We start from the raw sequence: 21254 nt of genomic DNA, 5'->3' as shown, positions 1-21254 counted from the left end.
CATAGAAGTGAACTTCAAATGGGAATTTGATCAATCACAGAAGACTGAGCATCATTAATAACATGGGAACCACAGGCCTACAGCTTACTGCATCACAGCATTAAAAACAGTAGTAAAACCAAAATCATGGCTGCATATTGCTAGTATAGGGCAGGCTGTTGGCCGAAGGCTGGTACTTGGTTATAAAAGCACTTGAGTGTTGCAGCTAGACAGAATTTGCACATATGAAATATTTCACTGCCTTTGATCCCTAATAAATTTACCTGCAAGGCCCATGCTGGCAGAAGAGATCACAGTGGGAAAACAGTGGGAAAGGCAGCTCAGGTGCTTACAGCACTGGCTCTTGCACAGTCGCTTGTGTTGGGAATGGCTTGAGGGAGTGGAGTCCTCGCTGCTGGCGTAGTCTGAAAGGGCTGGGAATGGCTCCCAAGACTACTGCTCTCACTCCGCTCTCTAAGAAAAGCCTAGTGGTTGAGCTCCTGTGCCAGCCTCCCGCTGGAAATGGCTGAGACAGAATTTTTGGGAGATTTCTTAACAGCTGCTTACTCAGATTGCTGGAGCAGCAGTGACTGTTGGCTGCAAGCTGCACTCACGGCAGCAACCCTCAGTTGCTGCGAGGCAGGTTACACCGCAGGACCGTGCGATCACTGACAACTCCTGTAGGACTGCTGCCTTCAGCAAAATCTAGCAGTCCGTGCTTCATTTCAAGCTGTGCCGCCAGCGGGGAAATGCTCAGAGCCCATCGACCGAATCACTCCATCGACTGTATTTCTGGCGTCAGAGGCTGACCCTCTCCTCTTAGACATTTAGCCTAAAGGGAAGAGCAGAAAGTGCTGCTCAGTGAGCAAAACCAGAACAGCGATTAGCTGGACTTTTTGCCCCTTTCCTCATGGACGTGTGGTTTCTCAGCGGGTTCAGAGAAGGATGCAAAGATGCTGCAGCACCTGCATCCCATCGCCCACGGCAGCACTCAACCACCGAAATGCTGGGGTCCACCACCTGCCCCCGCCTGGCTGCATTACAGCACGGGGTATTTAAAAGGAGGAGAAAAGCACATGTTTTTGTCCTGCTGAGGCGTTGGGCATGCCCACAGCTCCCCAGCAGCCTCGGAGCCCGGGCCGGGGGCTGACGCTGCCCAGTGCAGCCCCAGGGGCACCGGCGGGAGTGCCGTCGCGCCCCGGGGAGCCAGGCTGAGGGGCGCCGAGCCCCTCGCCCCCGCAGCCGCCCCCCGGCTCCGCCACAACCCTGGCCTGCTGCGAGGTGATGTCAGCGAGTGTGTGCCCCCCAACCCCCTTCCCCTAGGTTGTGCTCAATCTTGCCCAAAAGGTTTCTACGAGGCCGAGGAACGTCGGTGTCGCACACCCGGCCCCGGCCCCCGGCCCCGGCCCGCTGAGGGAACTACTCGAGCGCCGCCGCGGCACCGCGACCAGGCCGCAGCGGTTGCCAGGGGCAACCAGCGCGCCCGCCGCTTCCTGTATTGATTCGAACGGGGAAGGTGGGCGGAGCGCGCTCCTGTGATGCCCCGCGCGGGGGCGAGGCCTCGGGCGGCGAGCGGAGGGCGGGGGCTGCCTGCTCGCAGGCGGCCGCCATATTGGGCAGCGCTGCGGCCGGCGGAGACTGACAGGAGGAGGCGGAGCGGGGCCGGGCCGGGCCGGGCCGGGCCGCGCAGGTGAAGGGGGGGGCGGCGGGGCCCGGGGCCGGTGTCACGGCTCCGGGAAGAGGAGAGGGGGAGGTGGCTCCCTCCCTGCCTCCCGCGGCGGGGCCGCAGCCCGGCCGGGGGGTGGCGCGGTCCGCGCCGCGGCGGGGCCTCGCCGCGGGGTGTCCGCCCGGCTGCCCGCGACGTCCATCCCCGCGGCGGCGGGCCCGGCCTCCCCGGCGCCTCCTGTGCCGTGCCGGGTCTCGAGCAGCGGGTGACGGCGCTCCTCCGCGGTGCCCCCATCCCCACCTTCTTCTTTTTATTTTTATTTCCGAACGGAGCTTTGTCAGGCCTGACAGGCGGGAACTGAATTGCTCTGAGGTCGCACACAAGTCGTCGCGCGCAGGTCATCGCGCCGCGTTGCCTCGTGCAGCCAGGCCGCTGCGCGCTGCGCCTGCCGCCTGTCGGAGCCGCCCCGGCCCCGTGAAGGGGATGCGCCCTCACGCTCTCCGGCGAGAACTTCGACGCGTCCGGTAAAGGGCTTCGCGCTCCTGAACCCGCCCGCCTGCCCGGGAGATGGTTGTGCGGCTCTGCCCACAGCTGCTGAGAGGTCTCCGAGCAGACCCTTTATTCACCCAGCTTTGGAAAGGCGCGTTTGGAGCTAGAGGAGAGGTCAGCTGCTGTCTTCACAGTGCTCCAGTTCTTGATCAAATGGCCAACACCAGTGGTAGCCACGATGGTGGTTTGTGTGTTGTGGAGTCTAGCAAGAGAGCAGCCCACCACAGAAACTTTTTACCATGCATTATTTGCTTATATACAACATAAGCTAGTGATATGCTGTTGTTCTGATGGCTCCTCAGTGGTCTGAGGGAACTGAATACCAATTTGTGTCTTTCATTAGGTTTTTAATACATTAAGTCTTGCAAATAGAAAGCACTACACGTGTTCAGTGAGTTACAGGCTTTAAATCTTAAAAACGTGAACTGAGCATCTGAGCATGGTGAAAGAGAGCATTTTTTTGCAGTAGGCATTAAAGCTTAAAAAAAGGTCTATTGGATTATCTTAGTCATCTATCAAAGCTATCTTAGGCTTTGTTGCTTGGAGAATTTTACGCGATTTGTTGCTTCTCCTGAAGGCATTGTGCCCATTTGCTTGGGAAGTGCTGAGTTTTATTGAGTTAGTGTATTTAATAATGCCAGCCTAGTGTTTTGTGCCTGAGATTCCTTGCTGAAAGCAATTCACTGGCTGGTAACAGTATCTCATATAAGATTTATTTATTTATTTTATGTGTAGACAAAATTTTCCTGGGCTGTTGACTGAGGCCTTTTTTTCTTTTAAATCTGTGACTGAATTCTATGACTTACTTTTTATTTTGTGAATTGACCAGGGATACCATTGCATCTTCAGTAGCTTAAGCCTTATGATAAAACACAGGCCTCTCTGAATAGCCTGGCTTTTCCAGTAAAGCTTCATAAACAAAGCTGCTGGTGAATTTTTAATCTTGGCTTTTAGTTTACTGACTTCTGATAAGGCTTGCAATAAAACAGACCTTTTATCTGGAACTGATGCTCTTAACAGCTGTTCGTACCTTGTTTTGAGACGTTAAAAAAGATCATCAGACAACTGTATTTTGTGGGTTCTTCTATCTTGTAAGAAGAAACAATGTTATGAAAGTTGTATGCTAATAGCTGTATGAAAAATAGACTTTGGACTGTTTTAGAGCTCAGCAATCTGTGGGCAGGTAGATGTTATGAAAGTACTATTTGGGAGATACAGTGCTTTGAAGAAAGGATGTCTCATCTTTTGTGCTTAAAAGATTCTCTTGGTTTTCCTCTGCCTCTTGAAGCATGATACGCAATAGGACAGAGTATACAAACTATTAAAAGTAAAGCTTAAGTACTGCACTCCTTGAGTCCCCATTTCCCTTTCATTAAGTGGCTTGTGGTACATTCAGTAAATATCTTCTAGGTAGTCACCAAAATGAACACCACCATATGGTTGTGGATGCCCAGCCAGAAGTAAATCTCCTTATTTCTACTGTCTGTCCAGTGGCTTTTCCAAAATGTGTGTTTATGTGGGGAAAGCTGCCATCAGGTGACAATCTAAATAGAGCTACTGTTGACATATTTGGCCCTCTGCTTTGTCTGCCAGCTCTCTTGGCAGAGACCAAAGACTGGACAGATAGAGGTTGCCTGTAGCTCAGCTTTCATATCTTAGTAAAGATACGGTGGTGGGGTGGTATGTAGGAAGCTCTGTGGGTTTTTTTTTGATTGTGCCCTCTGTCTTGTGGGGCACATAGGGTGGCAGCATCCAGACTTACCAGTTTGGCACATCTTAAAACATGGACTGAGATGAAATTTCAAAACAGAACATTGCAAGATTGATTTTTGTACCCTGTATGCCATGTAGTGATATGAGGAAATCATACCCAGTTCCTTACCTAGCATTTGGGAATGTTCTTTACCACCTGCAGAAGGCAATAGCGTTTCACACCTGTTTTGCCCTGCTGCCACCCTGGTGCAAAAGCACAGGTAGCAGTAACTTGTTTCCTTACATCAGCAGGACCAGTGGAGCAGATGGAAGTTACAACCTGTTTGGTACTCTGTCTTAGTATTTCTAGAGCCTGATCTGCCAGTGTTGAACCAGATTTTTAATTCAGCCTTCAGAACTTTAATTAAGCCTGTGCAGCAGCAAAAAAGGAAGAGTTGCTCATTGTCTAAATAATACATCTCTAAAACTAGGGAGTGGTTTTTTTATATGCTACCTGCTTTATTTGTTTTGTCTTCATAATAGATGAACCTGTCACGAGGCTGGCTGTTAATTAGGTGCAGAGATTGCCTTTTGACCCACAGGCAAGAGCTGACACAGAAGTGACCCAGCACTGAACATGTGTTATGTTTTAGCGCTGTATGTATTTCCCAGCATATGGCTTCCTGCACTTCTGAAGACTTTGTTCTGTATTTCAACTTCCTTAGGAACAGGTGTGTCTCTCTGATTTATGGAGGGAGACAGGGAAAAGGAGAAAAGAAGAAATAATCACTATATGAAGGCAATAAAAAGGGTTTAATGGTGATGCTTTTGAGAGATCACCTGCTGAGTACCTGATTGTCCTGACCTGTCTGCTTAGATAAAGCCTGCACTCCTAATAGACTGTTGTAAACTGCATTGAGATCTGTGAAGATACAGTAACTAACATACAATTTTCCTAGTTTATTAAAATTTGCTTGAAGCAAACTTGGAAATCTCTTAGCCAGGGGCTCGGCTGCTACATGTATACAACTGTGTGTGTGTGTTGAGAGGGTCTGCTAATTCTGATGGTCTGATCTCTGTAATTGAGCTTTACACTTGTGTTTGAATCATGAGTAGAAGAGTTGAAAATGTACTTGTCTTTTGTGTATGGCATAGCAGACTACTCTGTCAGCCTCCCTTCTTTCCTTCTCCCAAGGGAGAAGTGGAATTTAGGAACGAAAACATATATCCTGGAAGTGATGATAATAGCTGAGTGTTATCTGTGTGAAAAAGTAGCAATAGCAATGTTCTTAGCAGATTTCCTGGAATCTTCTTCTCAGATGGGATCGTACATCTAAGGAAGGTTTTTTTTTATTGTTGTTCCTGGCTTAGTTAAAATCATCTGGGCGTGTAATGGTGTATTGAGAAGAAGGTGCATTAATGGTGTTCGTTTTTAGTAAAGGCTCTTCCAGAGATGGAGGTTTTGTACTGGGTTTCCTGTAGGTGTTCTAACCCTGAATTTCTGCTGGCATGTAAAAGTTCACGCTGTGTCCTGAGCTCTTTGTTCTGAATGCTTCATCTTTGGTTCATGCAGACCTTCTGCAGGGTTCTGTGACCTGAGTTGTGCTGAGCTAGCAAAGTTGCACTGTGGTTTGTTGGTCAGGGCTCCTCTGACATCTAGAAAGCACTTTTGCTTTGAAAAGTGAAAGGGCTTTGCAAAGCCTTAGTTTCAGAAGCTGACTGGAAGACTATACAATATTTTGTAGCTTGTCTGCAAGTGTAGGTGTAGATGCAGTGAGTTAAAGATTTGTCACCTCCAGTCTGAATTACAGGTTGGGCTCTTGCCTGTGAGGAAGGGATGATGTTTTTATGACACTGGAAGCAAAAGAAGGCATGAATAGCTGCAGATACCGTTGATCTTCTAAGCTTAGTGTAGAGCTGCAACATCTCAAGTTTCTGTGCTACTGTTATGAATCAGGAGGTTGAGTGGAGGCAGGAGATGAAAAAGTTCTTTGAGTCACTTTGCCTTTCAGATTGAATTTGGCTTTAGTCTGAGCCTATTGTTGGTCATAAAGTTGACATTTTTGGAATTTGAACATTGTAGAATTGATGGTGGTGAGTACCTAGGAGGCCTGTTAGCTCCCTGGGTAGGAAGAAGTTGTTCCCAGAATGCCGTGACTTGTACGGACATTGAAAAGGCAGAAATAATACAGATCCTCGCAGGACCCTCAAGTAAAGAGTAGTCAGCTGAACGTTAGTCTGAAACGCGCTGATGTAATGTGATAGTTTCTGCAGTAATGTCTTAGTTCATTGGTGGAATGTTAAATCTCTGCAGCCTTCAGGAGCGAAGTACAGCAAAATAAGGGTGGAGATCTTGAATGTCGCCATGATACAGAAGTAGTATTTTCTTTGCTGTTAGCGTGATCTCTTTGTAATACCTAGTTGTGAAGAATCATCTTTAAGTGTGAGGCAATTAAGATTATATTTTGAAATAAAGTTTAATCTGCTCTGCTCATATAAGTACTTTTATAAAATTTTTTTTATATACTAATACTTTTGTAAATCGTTGGATAAGAGATTGCCTAATTATTTTAAAAAGATAAACATGGGTAAAATTTACACAAAGCTCTAGCTTTTTGTACTGATGCTTTTAAAAGAAGATTAGTTACTTAAAAAGAAATGGTTTGGCATAATAGCTAAACTTCATGACTGTTGCTTAAATTTGGAGTAGCTCTACTTCAGCTTGGCTAAGAGCACAGTATCTTGCTCCTTCTAGATGTTAGTGTTAGCACTCCGTAGCTGGCTTTAGTGTTCTGTACGCATTTATAGTAGGCTTGACTTGGGCTGTATTTTTTTTTCCGGCTTATTCAAAAGTCTAAAAAATAAGAGAATCTATAATAACTGGAAATATGCTTTGATACTCCAGAGTGAGGCAGCATGAGCTAACTGAACCAACAGCTTTCTCCTGCCAGAAAAGGCCATTCCTGGCTACACGTTCTCTCTGCTTCCCTAGTGCCAGCTTTGGCTCTCATTGGACCAGACCCCTCAGCGAGTTGATCCAGCTTACAGAACCAGCAGAAAATTTCTGCTCTTTTGGATTGAGTTAATTTTCTGTCATCCTAGTGAGCCAGATAGACTTGCAGGGGGGTCAAACAAGAGCCGGAGCTAGCACAGAGGAAGAGCAGGACTGTTTAGCTGGGATAGATCATTGGAAGACTAGAACATAGGCTTTTGGGCAGCAGGATACGTGAGGTTGGTTTCAAACCCTGATGCTCATGACTTAAAGGCTAAGTGATTTAATCATTTTTCCATCATTTTCCCCTTGGTAAATTATAGGGTTAATTCTGAGAGCTTTTAGATACTGAGCACCTGAAAGTCTCTCAAAATTAATACTGGGGTGCTGTTAAATACCAGTCCAAAGAGAAGGTAGCCTCTCTGGTTTTGGGTAGGCTCTTGCTATCTCTAAATTCATGTGTGAAAGTGCGTTGGCTTTCAATTTCCTGAAAGCACCCCCCCCCCATAAAAGCAAACAACCCTCCCCCTTTGCTTTAAGAACTGTAAGTTGTCCTCTTGAAGAAACAAAGGATCTTGAGGAACCAAGTCTGTTATGAATTCTTTCTGAATACATATTTTGTTACTAATTAACTGGCTAGTTTATGCTTGGAGGGGAAAGGCTTTTTTACTCCTGAAGAACTTGTGTATTGTGACTCTTAGTGTTTTCTTAAGGTACCCTAAGTCTTATCTTTAAGCTGGCTGGATTTCATCATAGTTAGAATTATTGTTCTGAAAGAAATGCTATGCAGAGTGGTGGTGCTGAACAAAAGTATGTTTTGTTCTTTTTATTGACCCAGCTTTAATGTATTCAAATACATAAATATGTTTTTCTCAGTATGGATCTGTTTTTAATAAGCCTGCATGCAAAATGCCAGGCAGTTGGCAGGGAAATGAATGCAGTTACTCTGCAAAATTGTTTGTTTGCTGTTTGAAAGACAGCTGGTACCTATCTGGATTTGTTAGCAAGAGTTGAAGTTGCGGTCTTTGTTGTGGGCTCTGTCATAACTGAGCTTCTTGTTTGGTTTTTGATGTGGTCTACATGGGCAAGACAAGGCTCAAACAATCCTTGACCATTTTTTTTGATATGGAGTTGTTCGAGCTGTTCATAAAAATGGAAGGTAATTGGGGATGTGGATGTTAAACATAGGAGATGCTGCTGAAAATGAGACCACAGGATCTGATCCTTTCCTGGTGAAGTTGAGAGACGAGAGGAATACCAAAGGCAGGAGATCTTCTAGAAATATATTGCACCTGTACATTTAAACTTAAATGGAGCTTTCTATGTGACTACATATAGATCTTTCACAAATATTGTCTTGTGCCATTATAGGAGAACACTGTAAATGTGTGACATCGTCTATTTGATTATGCTCCTAGCGCAGGTTCTGCAAGCTGATCTCCTTATCCAGAGTGTATAAATGTATTTTGTTAAAATGCTTGGTTGAGAGATCCCCTTAGTTGTAAGGGTAGGTTTGGAAGATAAGTGAATAAGGATAGTGTTAACACTATTCTTCACTTTTTAGTTTAGTTAGCTGTGGGGTGCATTAAATTTTTTTAACTTCCTCTGTTAACAATGTCAAAAAGACTTCTAACTTTTCACTCAATACTGCCCTATCTCTGATATCTCATTTTATTCAGTAGAAACTGGTTATTGCCAAATTTAATAGCTTTCTCCAATTTTGCCCTTGAAAGAGCATACGGGAGAAATCTCTCAAGCTGAGGGATGAGGGTGGCAGGGGTAAGCAGGGGGTACTCAGAAACAACTTGGCATTATTTCTTTAAGGAACGCTCTTATAAAAGTGTTAAAATATTTTACGACAAGAAAACAAAAAGTCCCTAAGTTCCAGTAGTTCTTAGAAGTTCAAGTTCCAATTAACAAACAGCTTTTTTTTTTTTTTTTTTTAAAAAAAAAGGTAACTGTGCTAGCTAATAGATGACTGTAGTCCAGAGTTCATTTACTTTGTCATCTTGCTTTCAATCTAATTTTGTAAAATATTGCAATACTTAATTTGCATCTCACTGGCTTACAGCACGTGCTGCTGTAACCTCTCTAATTTGGCAATATGCCCCCAATTTTTAAAGGTAAACATTGGGCAGATTTTGTGTTCTCAGAGGCAAACATTTTTACAGAAAATCTCGTTCAGGTGGCAGCAGGTGGCTGCCGGCAGTTCCATCATGGGCCCTGTATGTGGCACTGTGTAGCCTGTTCCTATATGACTTTCTCCCAGGACAGCTGCTGGTGTGCAGTTACCTCCTGGATCTTGCCACAAGTGTGTATCTTGAAGCAGCTTCACTTGTGTAGCTGGGACTCTAGCGAAATGCAGTAAATGTTTGTACGACAGCAGTGAGTGAAAATCACTGTATTCTGTAGAACTTGCATATGCCTGTGCGTTGAGGTTTTCTGTGTGGAGTGCGTGTTAGATTCCACCTTTTCCTTTGGGGGTGTTTATCTCGGGTTGAGAGACAAGCCTGACATGCCTGGTATTGGCATTTTTGTGTCGACGTGAGCTGGCAAAATGTGTAGTGCACCCCCTGTTCTCTCTCGAATTTTCAGATTGAGTGTAGCAAAGGTGCTCAGATGGATGATGTCTTCCTCTGTCCATTCTATTTGTCAGTTCTCCCTTCTTCCAGACAAAGCATAAAGTATATGCAGGTTGGAAGAGGCTGGGCATAATAGTGCTGGTCTGTTACCTTAAGAGCCTGGAGAACGTCTGTGGTTACATATTGTCTTGGAAGCGTTAACTAATGTGTGTTCTAATTTAGCCAGCCAAATCTAGACTGTGAAACAGTCTTACGAAGCATCTTTCAAGCATACGTTTTCGGGTAAGGTGGATGGCAGCACAGATTAACATTGCACTATAGATATCCTCTGTGATTTTTGTGTACCTGAATATTTCTCACTTGCTAAACTATACTGCTGCAGTTTGTGATACGGGTTCATCTCAAGTATGAGGCTGCACTCTGTGCTCCCGTAGTGGTTCTCATATGCTTAGATCCTGTCAGACACAAAATGCTAATTGCCTGTGCCTGTGGATCAGTAACCAAGGGCAATAATGCAGAAAAAACACTATCAGCAGCAGCCTCATGCTATATTTTGTCACGGAAGTTTGATAACAGTGCTCTGGAAGGAAGATGGTCTCAAGTTTAAAGAATGGGCTTAGACTTCTTAGGTTCTGCCACTTGTTTGTGCATGTGAGCAACTTGTAAAGTCGGCAGAGAGGCTGAACAGCTTGAAGATAGAACATGTGCTACAGTTCTGCTCTTCTGATATGGCTTAATTCATTAATCATCTGAAAAGCACCTTAAACCTCTCTGGTCAACTGTAGAAAAGAACTACTAAAGAGGCTGGCTTCTGTATGAGAAGGTGTGGTATTTTGGTAACTTTCTTCCTCTAACTGTTGCAGCAGGCTAGTTACTGTTTGGACTTCATGAAGATAAATTCCTGGGACTGCTGAACTCCCCAACTCCCCCTATCCTTTCCACCATGGACCAGGATTACGAGAGACGTCTCCTACGCCAAATCAACATACAGAATGAAAACACGATGCCTTGCGTAAGTACAGATATGCTGTGATCTTAGTCTGGCTATTAAAAACATTCATATGCAAGACAGACAACAACTTAACTTGAACTTCTGAAAGTTATAGGCCTCTTCTAAGCAAACCTAGATCTTTTTTTGGACTGTTTACCTTGCAAGGAGTTTGCCCTGCTCCACTCTTTCCATATATTTATATGACACTCACTTGAGAAGGGGTGGTGAGAAAGAAACTGCTTAATTTCTTCTTTCAGGAAGAGTTCCTGTGACTGAACTATGGTGTGCTCAACAGCTTTGTTAACAGAATAAACCAGTATTTGTCAAAGCTAAATAAGGCTAGAAGAGCCAAAACTATTTTGATGATTTTTCAGGCCCCTACCGTGATCACCACTTATTCTTACGTATCTTTTATTCTTTAATTTAGGTAGCAGAGATGAGAAGAACACTGACGCCTTCCAATTCTCCGATGTCTTCTCCTAGTAAACATGGAGACAGATTTATTCCCTCAAGAGCTGGGGCCAACTGGAGCATTAACTTCCACAGAATAAATGTAAGTTTTTATTTATTTATTTTCCCCCTCCCATCTCCTAAAGCTCAAAGTCTTGGAATTGAGGAAACAGTGCATTTTATTTTGGCTGGCAGAATTATTCTGCTCACCTTCTGTATCAGGATGTTCTGCTGCCCCAAAAGAGCTATTCTGCATACAGATCTTGTGGCCCACAGGGACAGCCTGTTTTCAGGCTTCTTGGCATGGTATTTTATTTGCATAGTGAGGTTTCTGTATGGTAATACCACATTTCTTCCTTTCAGGAAAATGAAAAATCACCAAGTCAAAACAGAAAAGCAAAGGATGCTACATCGGACAATGGCAAAGGTTAGACCCTTTCTACCACTTGTGCTGTGCCTATAGCTTTTTATTTCAAGTTGGTGCCAATTTTGGAAATCAAAAGTGAACACTGGTATTTCTATGCTTGTGCAAAAAGTCAGGTGGCTGTTTATGGGGTAAATGCACACATCACGAGAGCGCTCATATCTGTAAGCTGCTGACTGAGCAACTGGAAAGCAGGAGATTATTTGTGTCCTTTGATCTATTATGTCATGGAAATACTTTCCTGACGGACTGGAAGGAGAGGACTCTTCCTGCTAAAGTAATTGCATGCTTGAGCCCCAAGCACATTAAGAGGACTTGTGAATGTAGAAGTTGGGCACATCACGCTGTCGCTCTCTGCGGAGCTACTTGCTTGTTTGGAGTTCTCTGCCTAAACACTTTTTGGGGTTCACAGATGGCCTTGCTTACTCTGCCTTGCTGAAGAATGAACTCTTAGGAGCAGGAATTGAGAAAGTTCAGGACCCACAGACAGAGGACAGGAGACTGCAGCCATCCACCCCTGAGAAGAAGTCTCTCTTCACTGTAAGCTGACTACTTTGCATTAAACCAATGGAGATGGCCTGTGCCTTGTTTATATCGTAAGAAAAAAAGCATATAATTTTGTCAAGTTGCTAGTGCAAGAGAGTTACTGTTGTCACTTTATTAACATAAGCTATGATAACAAAATCTGGTGGCCTCTAAAGAGGTCATGAATGTCTGCAATGAAGTGCACACTTCCTTTTTCCATACTAGCAAGGAAGCTGAGTTGGGACCAGGCTTTTCAGACACTCAAAAATTGTGGTAAGTGACCAAATCAAGGTTTTGGAACAACAGAGATGAAACTTTTAGCATGGTTTGGAAGCGCCTGGAAAAGGAAGGAGCTGAAAAGGTTAGGAAATCTGCCAGTGAGTGTTGGATTTAGTTAGGCATTGGATACCTGTGTCTGTGTTGCTTGTGATCTCCTAGGTCTTGGACATGCTCAGATTCTTATTAGATGGATTTTCTTCCTGCAGTATTCCCTCAGCACAAAGCGCTCCAGTCCAGATGATGGCAATGAGGTGTCACCATATTCGTTGTCTCCTGTCAGCAACAAAAGGTAATACAGATCCTTCACAGGCTGCAAGAAGGGAAGGGTTGGGACAGAAGACTGAGGTTCTCTAGTAGCACTATGAATCAGTTATGGAGGTCTGGGAGATTAAGCGGTTAGGGAGTTGAGTTCACTAAGGATTTCTATAGATATCCAACCTGCTTACCTATTCCTAAGGTAGTAGTAGATACCTACTACTTCTTGGCCAACCTTCAGTGAACCTGATTCCTTCAGTCTTATTTGCTGGAAAGAATTTTGCAATCTGTGCATTTCTATAGAAATGCAGATATACTTTAAAGAGTGGCTATAGCAGTCTACAGTCTGCTGCAATATATAAAATCCTGTAGTTGTTTTTGTGTCTGCTCTGGTAAACAGTCAGAAGCTGCTAAGATCACCTCGAAAACCAACACGGAAAATCTCAAAGATTCCTTTCAAAGTGCTGGATGCCCCAGAGCTGCAGGATGACTTCTATCTGAACCTGGTTGACTGGTCCTCTCTTAATGTCCTCAGCGTTGGCCTCGGGACTTGTGTTTACCTATGGAGCGCTTGTACTAGCCAGGTAAATGATGATTGCTCTCTGGAAAGTGAAGTACCAGTTGTAGATGTTCCAGCCATAGTGTCTCTCAGAACTGTGGAACGCACTGTCTGAGGGATTTAACGCTTGTAATGCTCTGCCCCAAGTATTTAGTTTCAGGCAGCTAATAATATGGTACGATGGCAGCAGATATTTCTTACTTTGTTCTGTATTATTTTCAAGGTAACTCGATTGTGTGATCTGTCTGTGGAAGGAGACTCTGTAACATCTGTGGGCTGGTCGGAACGGGTCAGTATAACATTGTCAACCACAAGAGCTGAAAGACTTAAAATTCAGACACTGTCACTATGGCCATACAACTCTCTCAGTAGTTGTGACTTCTTGGGTCATTTCCCTGTCTTTCTCCAAACTCCCTGCATGTTTTTGAGCAAATGAATTTGCCTGTCTACACTCAGTTCCTCTCTACTGAATGAGAGGGGATGGAGGGCAATCTCTTTTAGCCTGAGGTTCTCTAGGCATTTGATAAAGATGTATGGGAAGAGGAAAGCAACAGTTCACTTCTCCTCCACCTCTAGACAATAAAATGTCATGATAACTATGTTCCAACTAGGCTAGTTGGTTCTCGTTATTAAAGAAAAAATGCAAGACGGAAAAATACTGTATGTTTTTTTTAATCTTGTGGGTTTTATCCTCTGCATCCGGCTTTTATGTCCACCTCCACTTAATAGCTCTACTGATTGTGGGTTTTCTGTTTGTCTAGGGGAACTTGGTAGCAGTTGGCACTCACAAGGGTTTTGTACAGATCTGGGATGCGGCTGCAGGAAAAAAGCTTTCTATGCTGGAGGGGCACACGGCTAGAGTTGGTAAGGAGACGGGAGGCAGGAGGGCTTAGCTGTGTTGTTTCTTTAAAATTGACTTCTTTTTCCCCCTTTTGTAAAGGAGGGGCCTGCTTGAAATACCAGGATTCAAAATTTATCGTGATTAATATTCTGTGCTGTTTTGAGCAGTCTTTAAAACATTATCACTTAGTAATCACTGTGTTTTGATCTTGGGTGTGGTGGTGCTTGAGTGGTTATTGCAGCATTATTGCAGGTGTTTCCTCCATGTCTGAGGCTTTTAGGTTTGGTTACAACATCTCTTTTTCACTGCTGCTGGCTTCCGTTTTCAGCCTTCAAACAGGCTGCTTTACACTGAGATTTCCAGTTCTCTCATTCCTCAGGGACTGTTTTTTTGCTCAGAAGTGTTGTGGATCTGATCACTGGAATAAGATTTAGGAAGTCAAGACACCTTCCAAGTTCTATTTCTGTGCTTTATTGCACTGTGAAATGGGATTAGGGATGCCTTGAATGAGTTTGTGCTGCTTAATCTTTCTTTGTATGCTATTTTAGGAGTTCAGACAGTAGATATAAAGGAGTTCCCTAAGCACTTGATTTTTGTAATCCTCCTCCAACTGTGGTGGCTGTTCTGCCTCCCTGCTCCTACATGACCCCTGCAGCATACTCTTATGTTGTTGCTCTGCCTGCATCACAGGTGCATTGGCGTGGAATGCAGACCAGCTTTCTTCTGGGAGTCGGGACAGAATGATCCTTCAGAGAGACATCCGAACCCCACCTCTACAGTCTGAGCGGCGGCTCCAGGGCCATAGGCAGGAAGTTTGTGGGCTCAAGTGGTCTACTGACCACCAACTCCTGGCATCTGGAGGAAATGATAACAAGGTATAGTAATTTTTGCTAGTCGTGTGGGGCTCAGCATCTCCAGATCTTCACCAAGAAATGTCAAACTTTCTTGCTTTAAGAATAATCAGTCTCTCTGAAGGAGCTTTTGTTTTGATCCTTAGACTGTTCCCAACCATAAGCACTGCTAAACTTCTACTTAGTCTCTTCTCTCCCTAATAAAATCAGAGGCAAATTTAATTGTGCTTCTGTATTTGGCTAATTGAAACTATAGGACAACAAACTCACTCCTAAACTACACTTCCTGACTTTGTTTAGGTAATGTATAGTCAGGTCTATTGTAATAATGCTTGTCTATGTGGAAGGAAATTGAGTTTAAAAGCTGTATTAAGTTTTAATATCTATAACTTGAGCTTGTAGTTCACTGAACACCATATGGAGGAAGCATCTGTTATGAAGTAGCAATGTTCACAGCTCTTTGGAAAGGGTTGCTAGGTAGTGAATTTACCCAGTGTATATGTAACAGCTCAGCTGTACCAAGTTCTTCTTGCTCAGAATATCTTCTAATAAACTCAGACATATTTCTAAATATGTGCTGGAACAATCCCAAAGAGTCCCAAAGTCAAAAACTCTTAGGTTCATATTCAGTGACACTGTCTGTGACTTCATAAACTTAGCTTAAGGTCTGTTTTGTTTCCTTGTTAGCCAGTGGTAAAGTGGCCCCTCAGTTGAGTGTGGTAGGGAGGGACTGGCTTTCAGGGCTAAAATAGCTAACTGAGATGCATGTGCTTGGGCAGAGCTGTGAGAAATCATCCTGTTGCACAACCACCTTCATCAATCCCACTGCGACATCGTGGTTTGTGGGTGTTGAAGACACGTGACTGCAGTGCAAGTTCAATCACATCTCTTCTCTCTGCCAGCTTCTTGTCTGGAATCACTCCAGCCTAAGTCCTGTCCAGCAATACACAGAGCATCTTGCAGCAGTAAAAGCTATTGCATGGTCTCCGCACCAACACGGCCTCCTTGCCTCTGGCGGTGGAACAGCTGACCGCTGCATACGGTTCTGGAACACGCTCACAGGACAGCCTTTGCAGTGCATTGACACTGGGTCGCAAGTGTGTAACTTGGCCTGGTCTAAACATGCCAATGAGCTAGTAAGTTCCTCCCTCTCCCTGTTCAGTCCCGCTGCTGAGCTTTCATGTGTGAGGAAGCATGACTCTGACTTCCTTCTCGCCTTTCAGGTGAGTACCCATGGATACTCTCAAAACCAGATCCTCGTCTGGAAATATCCCTCGTTAACTCAAGTAGCAAAGCTAACAGGACACTCATACCGAGTCTTATATCTGGTAAGCAATGGCCATGTCTCTAGCGAAAACTTTTATAGCTGTGTGTTTCTCTGTGGCTGCGTGTGCTGAAAAAGGATGCAAAGAAGCACTATAAGCTGCTTGTTGTCTAGGTAGAGATACGAATGTTGCCCTGCAAGCAGTGGAAAAGCTCTGCATCTGGTTTTCTTGCCTGCAAGGGATACTTTGGTTTGCTGCTATGGAAATGTGAGGCTTTATTAATGAATAGCTTGTGCTTCCTCAGAAGAGTTTTGGCAGGCTTTGCATCTTTTCTTAGTCGCTTAAGATTTTTACGATGTTTTTTCATTGGAGATTGCAAGCAGGGGAAGAATTTGACACTTTCACTTCTCCCAGTTTGGCATTAAAATGTTTGAGGCAATTAATCCAGCTTGATCTCTTACCTGCTTTATTACTGTTACATGGGGCTTTGAGGGGTGTCATTACAAAATAATATCAGCATATTTATCATCTCTGTGAGTAGATTCCAACATAAGTGACTAATGTTACTGGTGTTTGTCAGCTCTATCACACTTCCTGTCTTGGCACGCAGTTATTGTCTGGAGAGGAATAGCCTCAATTACAACTGACTTGGATTTCTTAACGCAGGAATCCTTTTTATGTTAATTCCATCCATGTGTTCCATAGCTGAATAAATAAGATGCAAGTACTTGAATTGGCACCTACTGAGACTGAATAAGGCACATGAAAGCAGAAGTAGCCGTTTGGTTTTTCACAGTCAGCCAAGTAGGAAGGAGAGTTATATCTCTGATACATTCCAGTGAAGATTGGTTTTCACCCTCAAAAGCGTAAAAATCATTGAAGGTTGTTCTCTCTTGGCCTTAGGCGATGTCCCCTGATGGGGAGGCGATAGTTACAGGAGCTGGAGATGAAACCTTGCGGTTCTGGAATGTCTTCAGTAAAACTCGCTCAACAAAGGTAAGGATGTTTTGTGTGGATAGCTGCAACTGTGTTCTGCAGGTAGGCTCAACCTTTGGGAGTGAATTTATTCTGAGCTTGCTCTGTTCTGCTGCTTTGCTTTTGAAGATCTCTTTACTTTGTCCTATGGATGGAGGGATGTATGCAGTGAAGGGTTAAACCTTACTGAGATATAAAGGGATTTGCAGTCATCAAGTGAAATAAAAGGTTGCCTCTGTGCACCAAAGACAGTATGACAGAACATCATTCTCCTGTCTGTTACAGAGCCGCTAAACATAGCAATGAAAAGCTGCTGGCTTTCCAAAAGCAGTGTTGCAGGGAGCTCGCCCTGAGCCTACCATCTTCCCTGCTGGCATTCTGCTGTGAACTGACTGTGTCCTTGAAGATAATTATCCCTTAGTTCCTTACACAGCTATTTAAAATGGTGGCTTGGGTGGAGATGTCCTGAGAAGTGCCACTAAAAACTTGCCTTCAGTGAAAGCAGATTGTGCCAGAAGGTCTGAGAGCTGTCTTGGGTATCTCAGAGGCAGTGAAGAATGGCAGAGCAATCTTAAGGAGTGACCTGCGGGGAGCTGGCATGCTTATTGCTAGGTCTCCATCAGATTTCTGGTGGCTCTAGGATACTGTTTCCAACAAAGCTGTGGGAATTGTATACTCCATGTTATCAGTGGGAAATGGAAAGTGTAGAAACATTTATGATACTGGACTCTGGTGAGCCCAGAGCTCTTTCTTGGCTAGAGATGCCTCACTGACTTCATTATAAAAGGAGCAAGTGGAGTAGCATAGCAGCAGTGCTGTGGAGGTGCTCTAGACTTAGTATTTGCTTTGTCTTTTCTTTTTAGGAGTCTGTATCCGTTTTAAACCTCTTCACCAGGATACGGTAAACCCTCTGTATTATAACCCAGGAGACCACAGTCTGACGTACCAGGATAAAACCACTAACTTGGTGTGCATGGAACCCCAAACAGTCAGCCAGAAGGGGAGTGAGTGTCGGTGGCACTGGAGGATGGATCTAACAGATGCTAATTAAATGTGTACTTGTGAACCACATTGGGCAGTATTCGGGATGGGGTTGGGGAGGGGAGGGACTTGCCAAAGGTTTACGGATTTATCCTTCGTAAAGGGGGACAGGTACAAGAGTGTTAAAACAGCATCCTCCAACCCTTATTCTGCATACTGGAGAAAACATGTATGATATGGACCATTAAGACCGGACCAAGACCATCCCAACTGCTGTGTTGTCTCCTCTTAGGAGAGATGAGTATCCTTGCCTTTGTGGGGAAGGGGTTTAATGTGCTGCTTTGGGTCCCTCTATCCTAGAGTGGACATTTTTGGAGGTAGGAACTAGCCAGACTTGTTCAATGCGACTGGTGCAAGGGGACTAGACTCCAGACTGGGTGTTAGCCTTTCTCATATCTAAGGACATTGTTTACAGCCTGGGATCTACATTACATGAAGGAACTGGAGAACTGAGTATTTTTCTTTGCATTTTTTCCAAATAAAACAGGTACTGCAGGGCTCGATACAACCATTCCCGTAAGACAGTTTAACATTGGCACACCTAACAACTGGCTTCAAACAAATACATTTTTGGGCTCTAAACTTTAAAAGAGATTTAAAGAGGCTCCACCTTTGAGGGAGTACATTCAAAGAATTTTAAAATTGCTATTGCATGTTCTAGGCTGATCTCCAAACTTTTTTAGTTAATGAAGAGGAAAAACAATGTCTTTAAAAAAAAAAAAAGTATTTGGAGCTTCGCACAGTGCCATTTGTTACAGGCTAGTTGCTCTAGAGTTTTTCTGAGGACAAAAGCAGTTGAGATGTGGTTAAAACAAAACTACTGTAGATCTGTTTTTCAAAGAAAGCATTGCCTCTTCTGGCTGGAAGGGGGGAAACACCAAGGCTGGGTGAGGGTTTTTTTTATGCAAGGAAGAAGTGTTGGGGTTTTTTTTTTTTTTTTATCTCTAAGTCAAAGCCAGGGACTTGTTGATTTTGTTTGTTTTGTTTTTCTTTTTTAAAAAAAAGTTGTATGGGAAGAGAGTGCCTGCCTGTGTGTTTGGAGCCCATGTGATGAGTGCAGTGGGATGTGATGCCAAGCACTTGTGTGTATGTGTTGCTTTTAATTTAAAGAGAAGCTGTTATGCTTGCAGCAGCCTGTTCCTGTCTTACTTTGTACATGTGCCAACGCTCTCCCTGCTGTGCACCTGGCTCTTCTGTCTGCCTCATGCCCTCTCTAGTACATTTGGATGTGAGTGCTGTTTCCTGTTCTCATTTGGATTTTCCTGGCTGTGTATATAGACCTTGACCCATTCTCTGTAGAGTGTATAGGCAATACTTCCCCCCTGCCTTTTTTTTTTTTCTTTTTGGAAACCAGACTGCAAGGGTGGAGGTGGGAATACAACTGCCTCTTCCCAGTGCCACCAGTATCCTTAGGGTAAGCTTCTGAGATTGGAAGGCTGAAACGGAGAAGGGCAGCATAGTGCAGCTCTGTTCACTACAGCCTTGACCAAGTGTGCCGTTTACACCAGTGCCTGGATCGGGCTCTTCTGTGGCTTGACACTACCTCCACATATTGCAGATACTTGGAGGTGCTTGTGCGCTGGGAGTTCACCGCTCCTTAGCAAACGGCCAGCACTGGATCTCGAAAGCCCAAAGCAGCAGCCACATCATCTTACTGTAGCCTCGCTTGCCTCAAACATAATTTCAACACCAGTCTATAAACGTAACTTCAATGTAATTTCTGAAACACAATTTCAACACAACTACTTTATTGTAGTAGGTACTGCAGGAGTATGAGGCTTTGTTAAAAACCGTCTAATGGCCTCCCAGTTCCTCCTTCGTTGCTCGTTACATTCACTGGCGTTGTTAAATGGATAGTGTGGAAGGACCACTGAAAAGCACTGGGGAGTTGTTAATTAAGTCAGATCATTAAGTTGGGAAGCAAGTTTGAACTGAAAGGCTAGTGTCAGGGAGTCATGGCCTGTCACGGGTGTCTGTCCTGTTGTAATGTCACCCTTTTTGGGACAGCAGAGCCTGGCAAAGGGGGTTTCTTACACTTCGTGGGTGAAGGTGGTTGGTAGCTGCTGCTGTTGATTTCTTTCCTGCTGTGTCCTGGGATCTCTCCTACCTAAATCCTGATGTGCAGCCCCCTAGGAGACACTACTTTCTTCTTGAGGAATAAACCTTTAAGTGGAGTGGGGGCAAGGAGGAGGTTTCTGAAGTTGCACACAGGTGACCCCAGAAAGTGGGGTGACTTCACACTGGTTTGTGCCCATCCTGGAGAAGGGAGTGCGGGGTTGTGCTGGAGGAGGAAGCCAGGCAGTCCTGACCGCGAGCGTGGGCGCTTGCTGGGGCTCGGGTGTCCCCTCCTCGGGGCTCCCGTCCTGCTTGGGATTGGGCTCCACCTCTCACCCCGCGACACGGGTGCCTTCCTTCGAGGAGTCCCCGGCGCGGCTGGGGAGAAGGGCGGCGTGGTGAGGGTGCGCACAGCCTGTGCTGTGGCCGCAGCTCGGTGCTCTCTCATCTCCTAGCGTCCGGCTGGGCCCCGAGGAGGCTGTCGAGGGGGTCAAGCCCCTCGCTGCTCCGTTGCTGGCGCTGTACTTCTCTTCTGCCAGGCGCTTTCACAAACTATTTCTTGCTTTTCTTTCTTTGGAGCTGCCTTGTGAGCAGGTGGGGTTGTGACTTCCTCTTCCGTCACATTTGGCAGGGAGGGCTAGCGATTCCCAATCCATAGCTAGTCTGTGGTTGAGCGGCTTGGCTAACGAGCACGGAGAGAACGAGCTGTTCAGTTTGATTTAGCTGTTACAGTATGGCACAAACTCCTTCCCCCACTCTGCTAGCAGCTGCCAAGGCAGGAGTGGAGTTACCTGCAGAGAGCACTTCTGGGATTTTGCTGCGAGAGTGTGCGTTTGTGGGTGTGTGCATATGTCTCGGCTCATATAGGCAAGTGGTGTGACGCTGTTGGCTGGCTGGAGTGTGCTGCAGTATGTTAACTGGGGAAAAGAGCAAAACTATCGTAAGCTTGTGATCGCCCCCCCCCCCTTTTTTTTTGGTGTATGATCTGTAAGTACTGAACTGTGCAGGCGGGTTGAGCAAAGGGTCCTCCCGGAGTTTATGCGATAAAGTCTGCAACCTCGTGGCATTGTTATATATAAGGCATCATATGGTGGAAGAAAAACATAGAGTGTTGTAACTTTTCCATGTAAAGCAATCTAACTGGCATTAAACAAGTTGTGACTTTAAGTCTGCTGCTGTCTGGAAATTGCATTTCTGAGGTTTTGCCCATGTGGGGAGAGGATGGCAGAGGCTGCAAGTGAATGCTTGGCAGCTCCCAACACAGTGACTCTCTCTTTCCCACT

General features: G+C 44.9%; 2 protein-coding genes across 5 annotated transcripts in view; one reads left to right on the top strand and one right to left on the bottom strand.

Moving 5' to 3' along the window:
* Positions 1–21254, bottom strand: part of DOHH (deoxyhypusine hydroxylase) — an 83809-nt gene that overhangs the window by 12453 nt on the left and 50102 nt on the right. The gene's annotated exons all lie outside the window — the stretch shown is intronic.
* FZR1 (fizzy and cell division cycle 20 related 1) lies at positions 1587–21138 on the top strand. 4 transcript variants are annotated; one of them, XM_062596369.1, is made up of 15 exons: positions 1618–1669; positions 1978–2169; positions 10324–10472; positions 10879–11004; positions 11265–11328; positions 11738–11865; positions 12336–12418; positions 12785–12968; positions 13167–13232; positions 13705–13807; positions 14475–14659; positions 15538–15771; positions 15859–15963; positions 16804–16896; positions 17739–21138. In XM_062596369.1, the coding sequence occupies exons 3-15, from the start codon at positions 10404–10406 to the stop codon at positions 17778–17780; spliced, it is 1482 nt and encodes a 493-aa protein (XP_062452353.1). In that variant the 5' UTR covers positions 1618–1669; positions 1978–2169; positions 10324–10403; the 3' UTR covers positions 17781–21138. The 4 variants fall into 4 exon arrangements, with proteins under 4 accessions (XP_062452350.1, XP_062452351.1, XP_062452353.1 ...); XM_062596368.1 differs by having other exon boundaries at positions 1978–2308; XM_062596366.1 differs by lacking the exon at positions 1978–2169 and having other exon boundaries at positions 1587–1669.

This window comes from Rhea pennata, chromosome 27 (assembly GCF_028389875.1).
Source record: "Rhea pennata isolate bPtePen1 chromosome 27, bPtePen1.pri, whole genome shotgun sequence".
In the NCBI taxonomy this organism is placed as follows: Eukaryota; Metazoa; Chordata; class Aves; order Rheiformes; family Rheidae; genus Rhea; species Rhea pennata.
Note: the sequence above shows the minus strand (reverse complement) of the source record. Positions and strands in the feature narration are given on the sequence as shown.

Excerpts from the sequence above, each read along its gene's own strand:
- FZR1 (XM_062596366.1), top strand. The coding sequence starts at position 10,404 with ATGGACCAGGATTACGAGAGACGTCTCCTACGCCAAATCAACATACAG. Across the intron at positions 11,005-11,264 it reads TTAACTTCCACAGAATAAAT|GAAAATGAAAAATCACCAAG; the intron begins GTAAGTTTTTAT and ends TCTTCCTTTCAG. Across the intron at positions 16,897-17,738 it reads GTAAAACTCGCTCAACAAAG|GAGTCTGTATCCGTTTTAAA; the intron begins GTAAGGATGTTT and ends TTTTCTTTTTAG.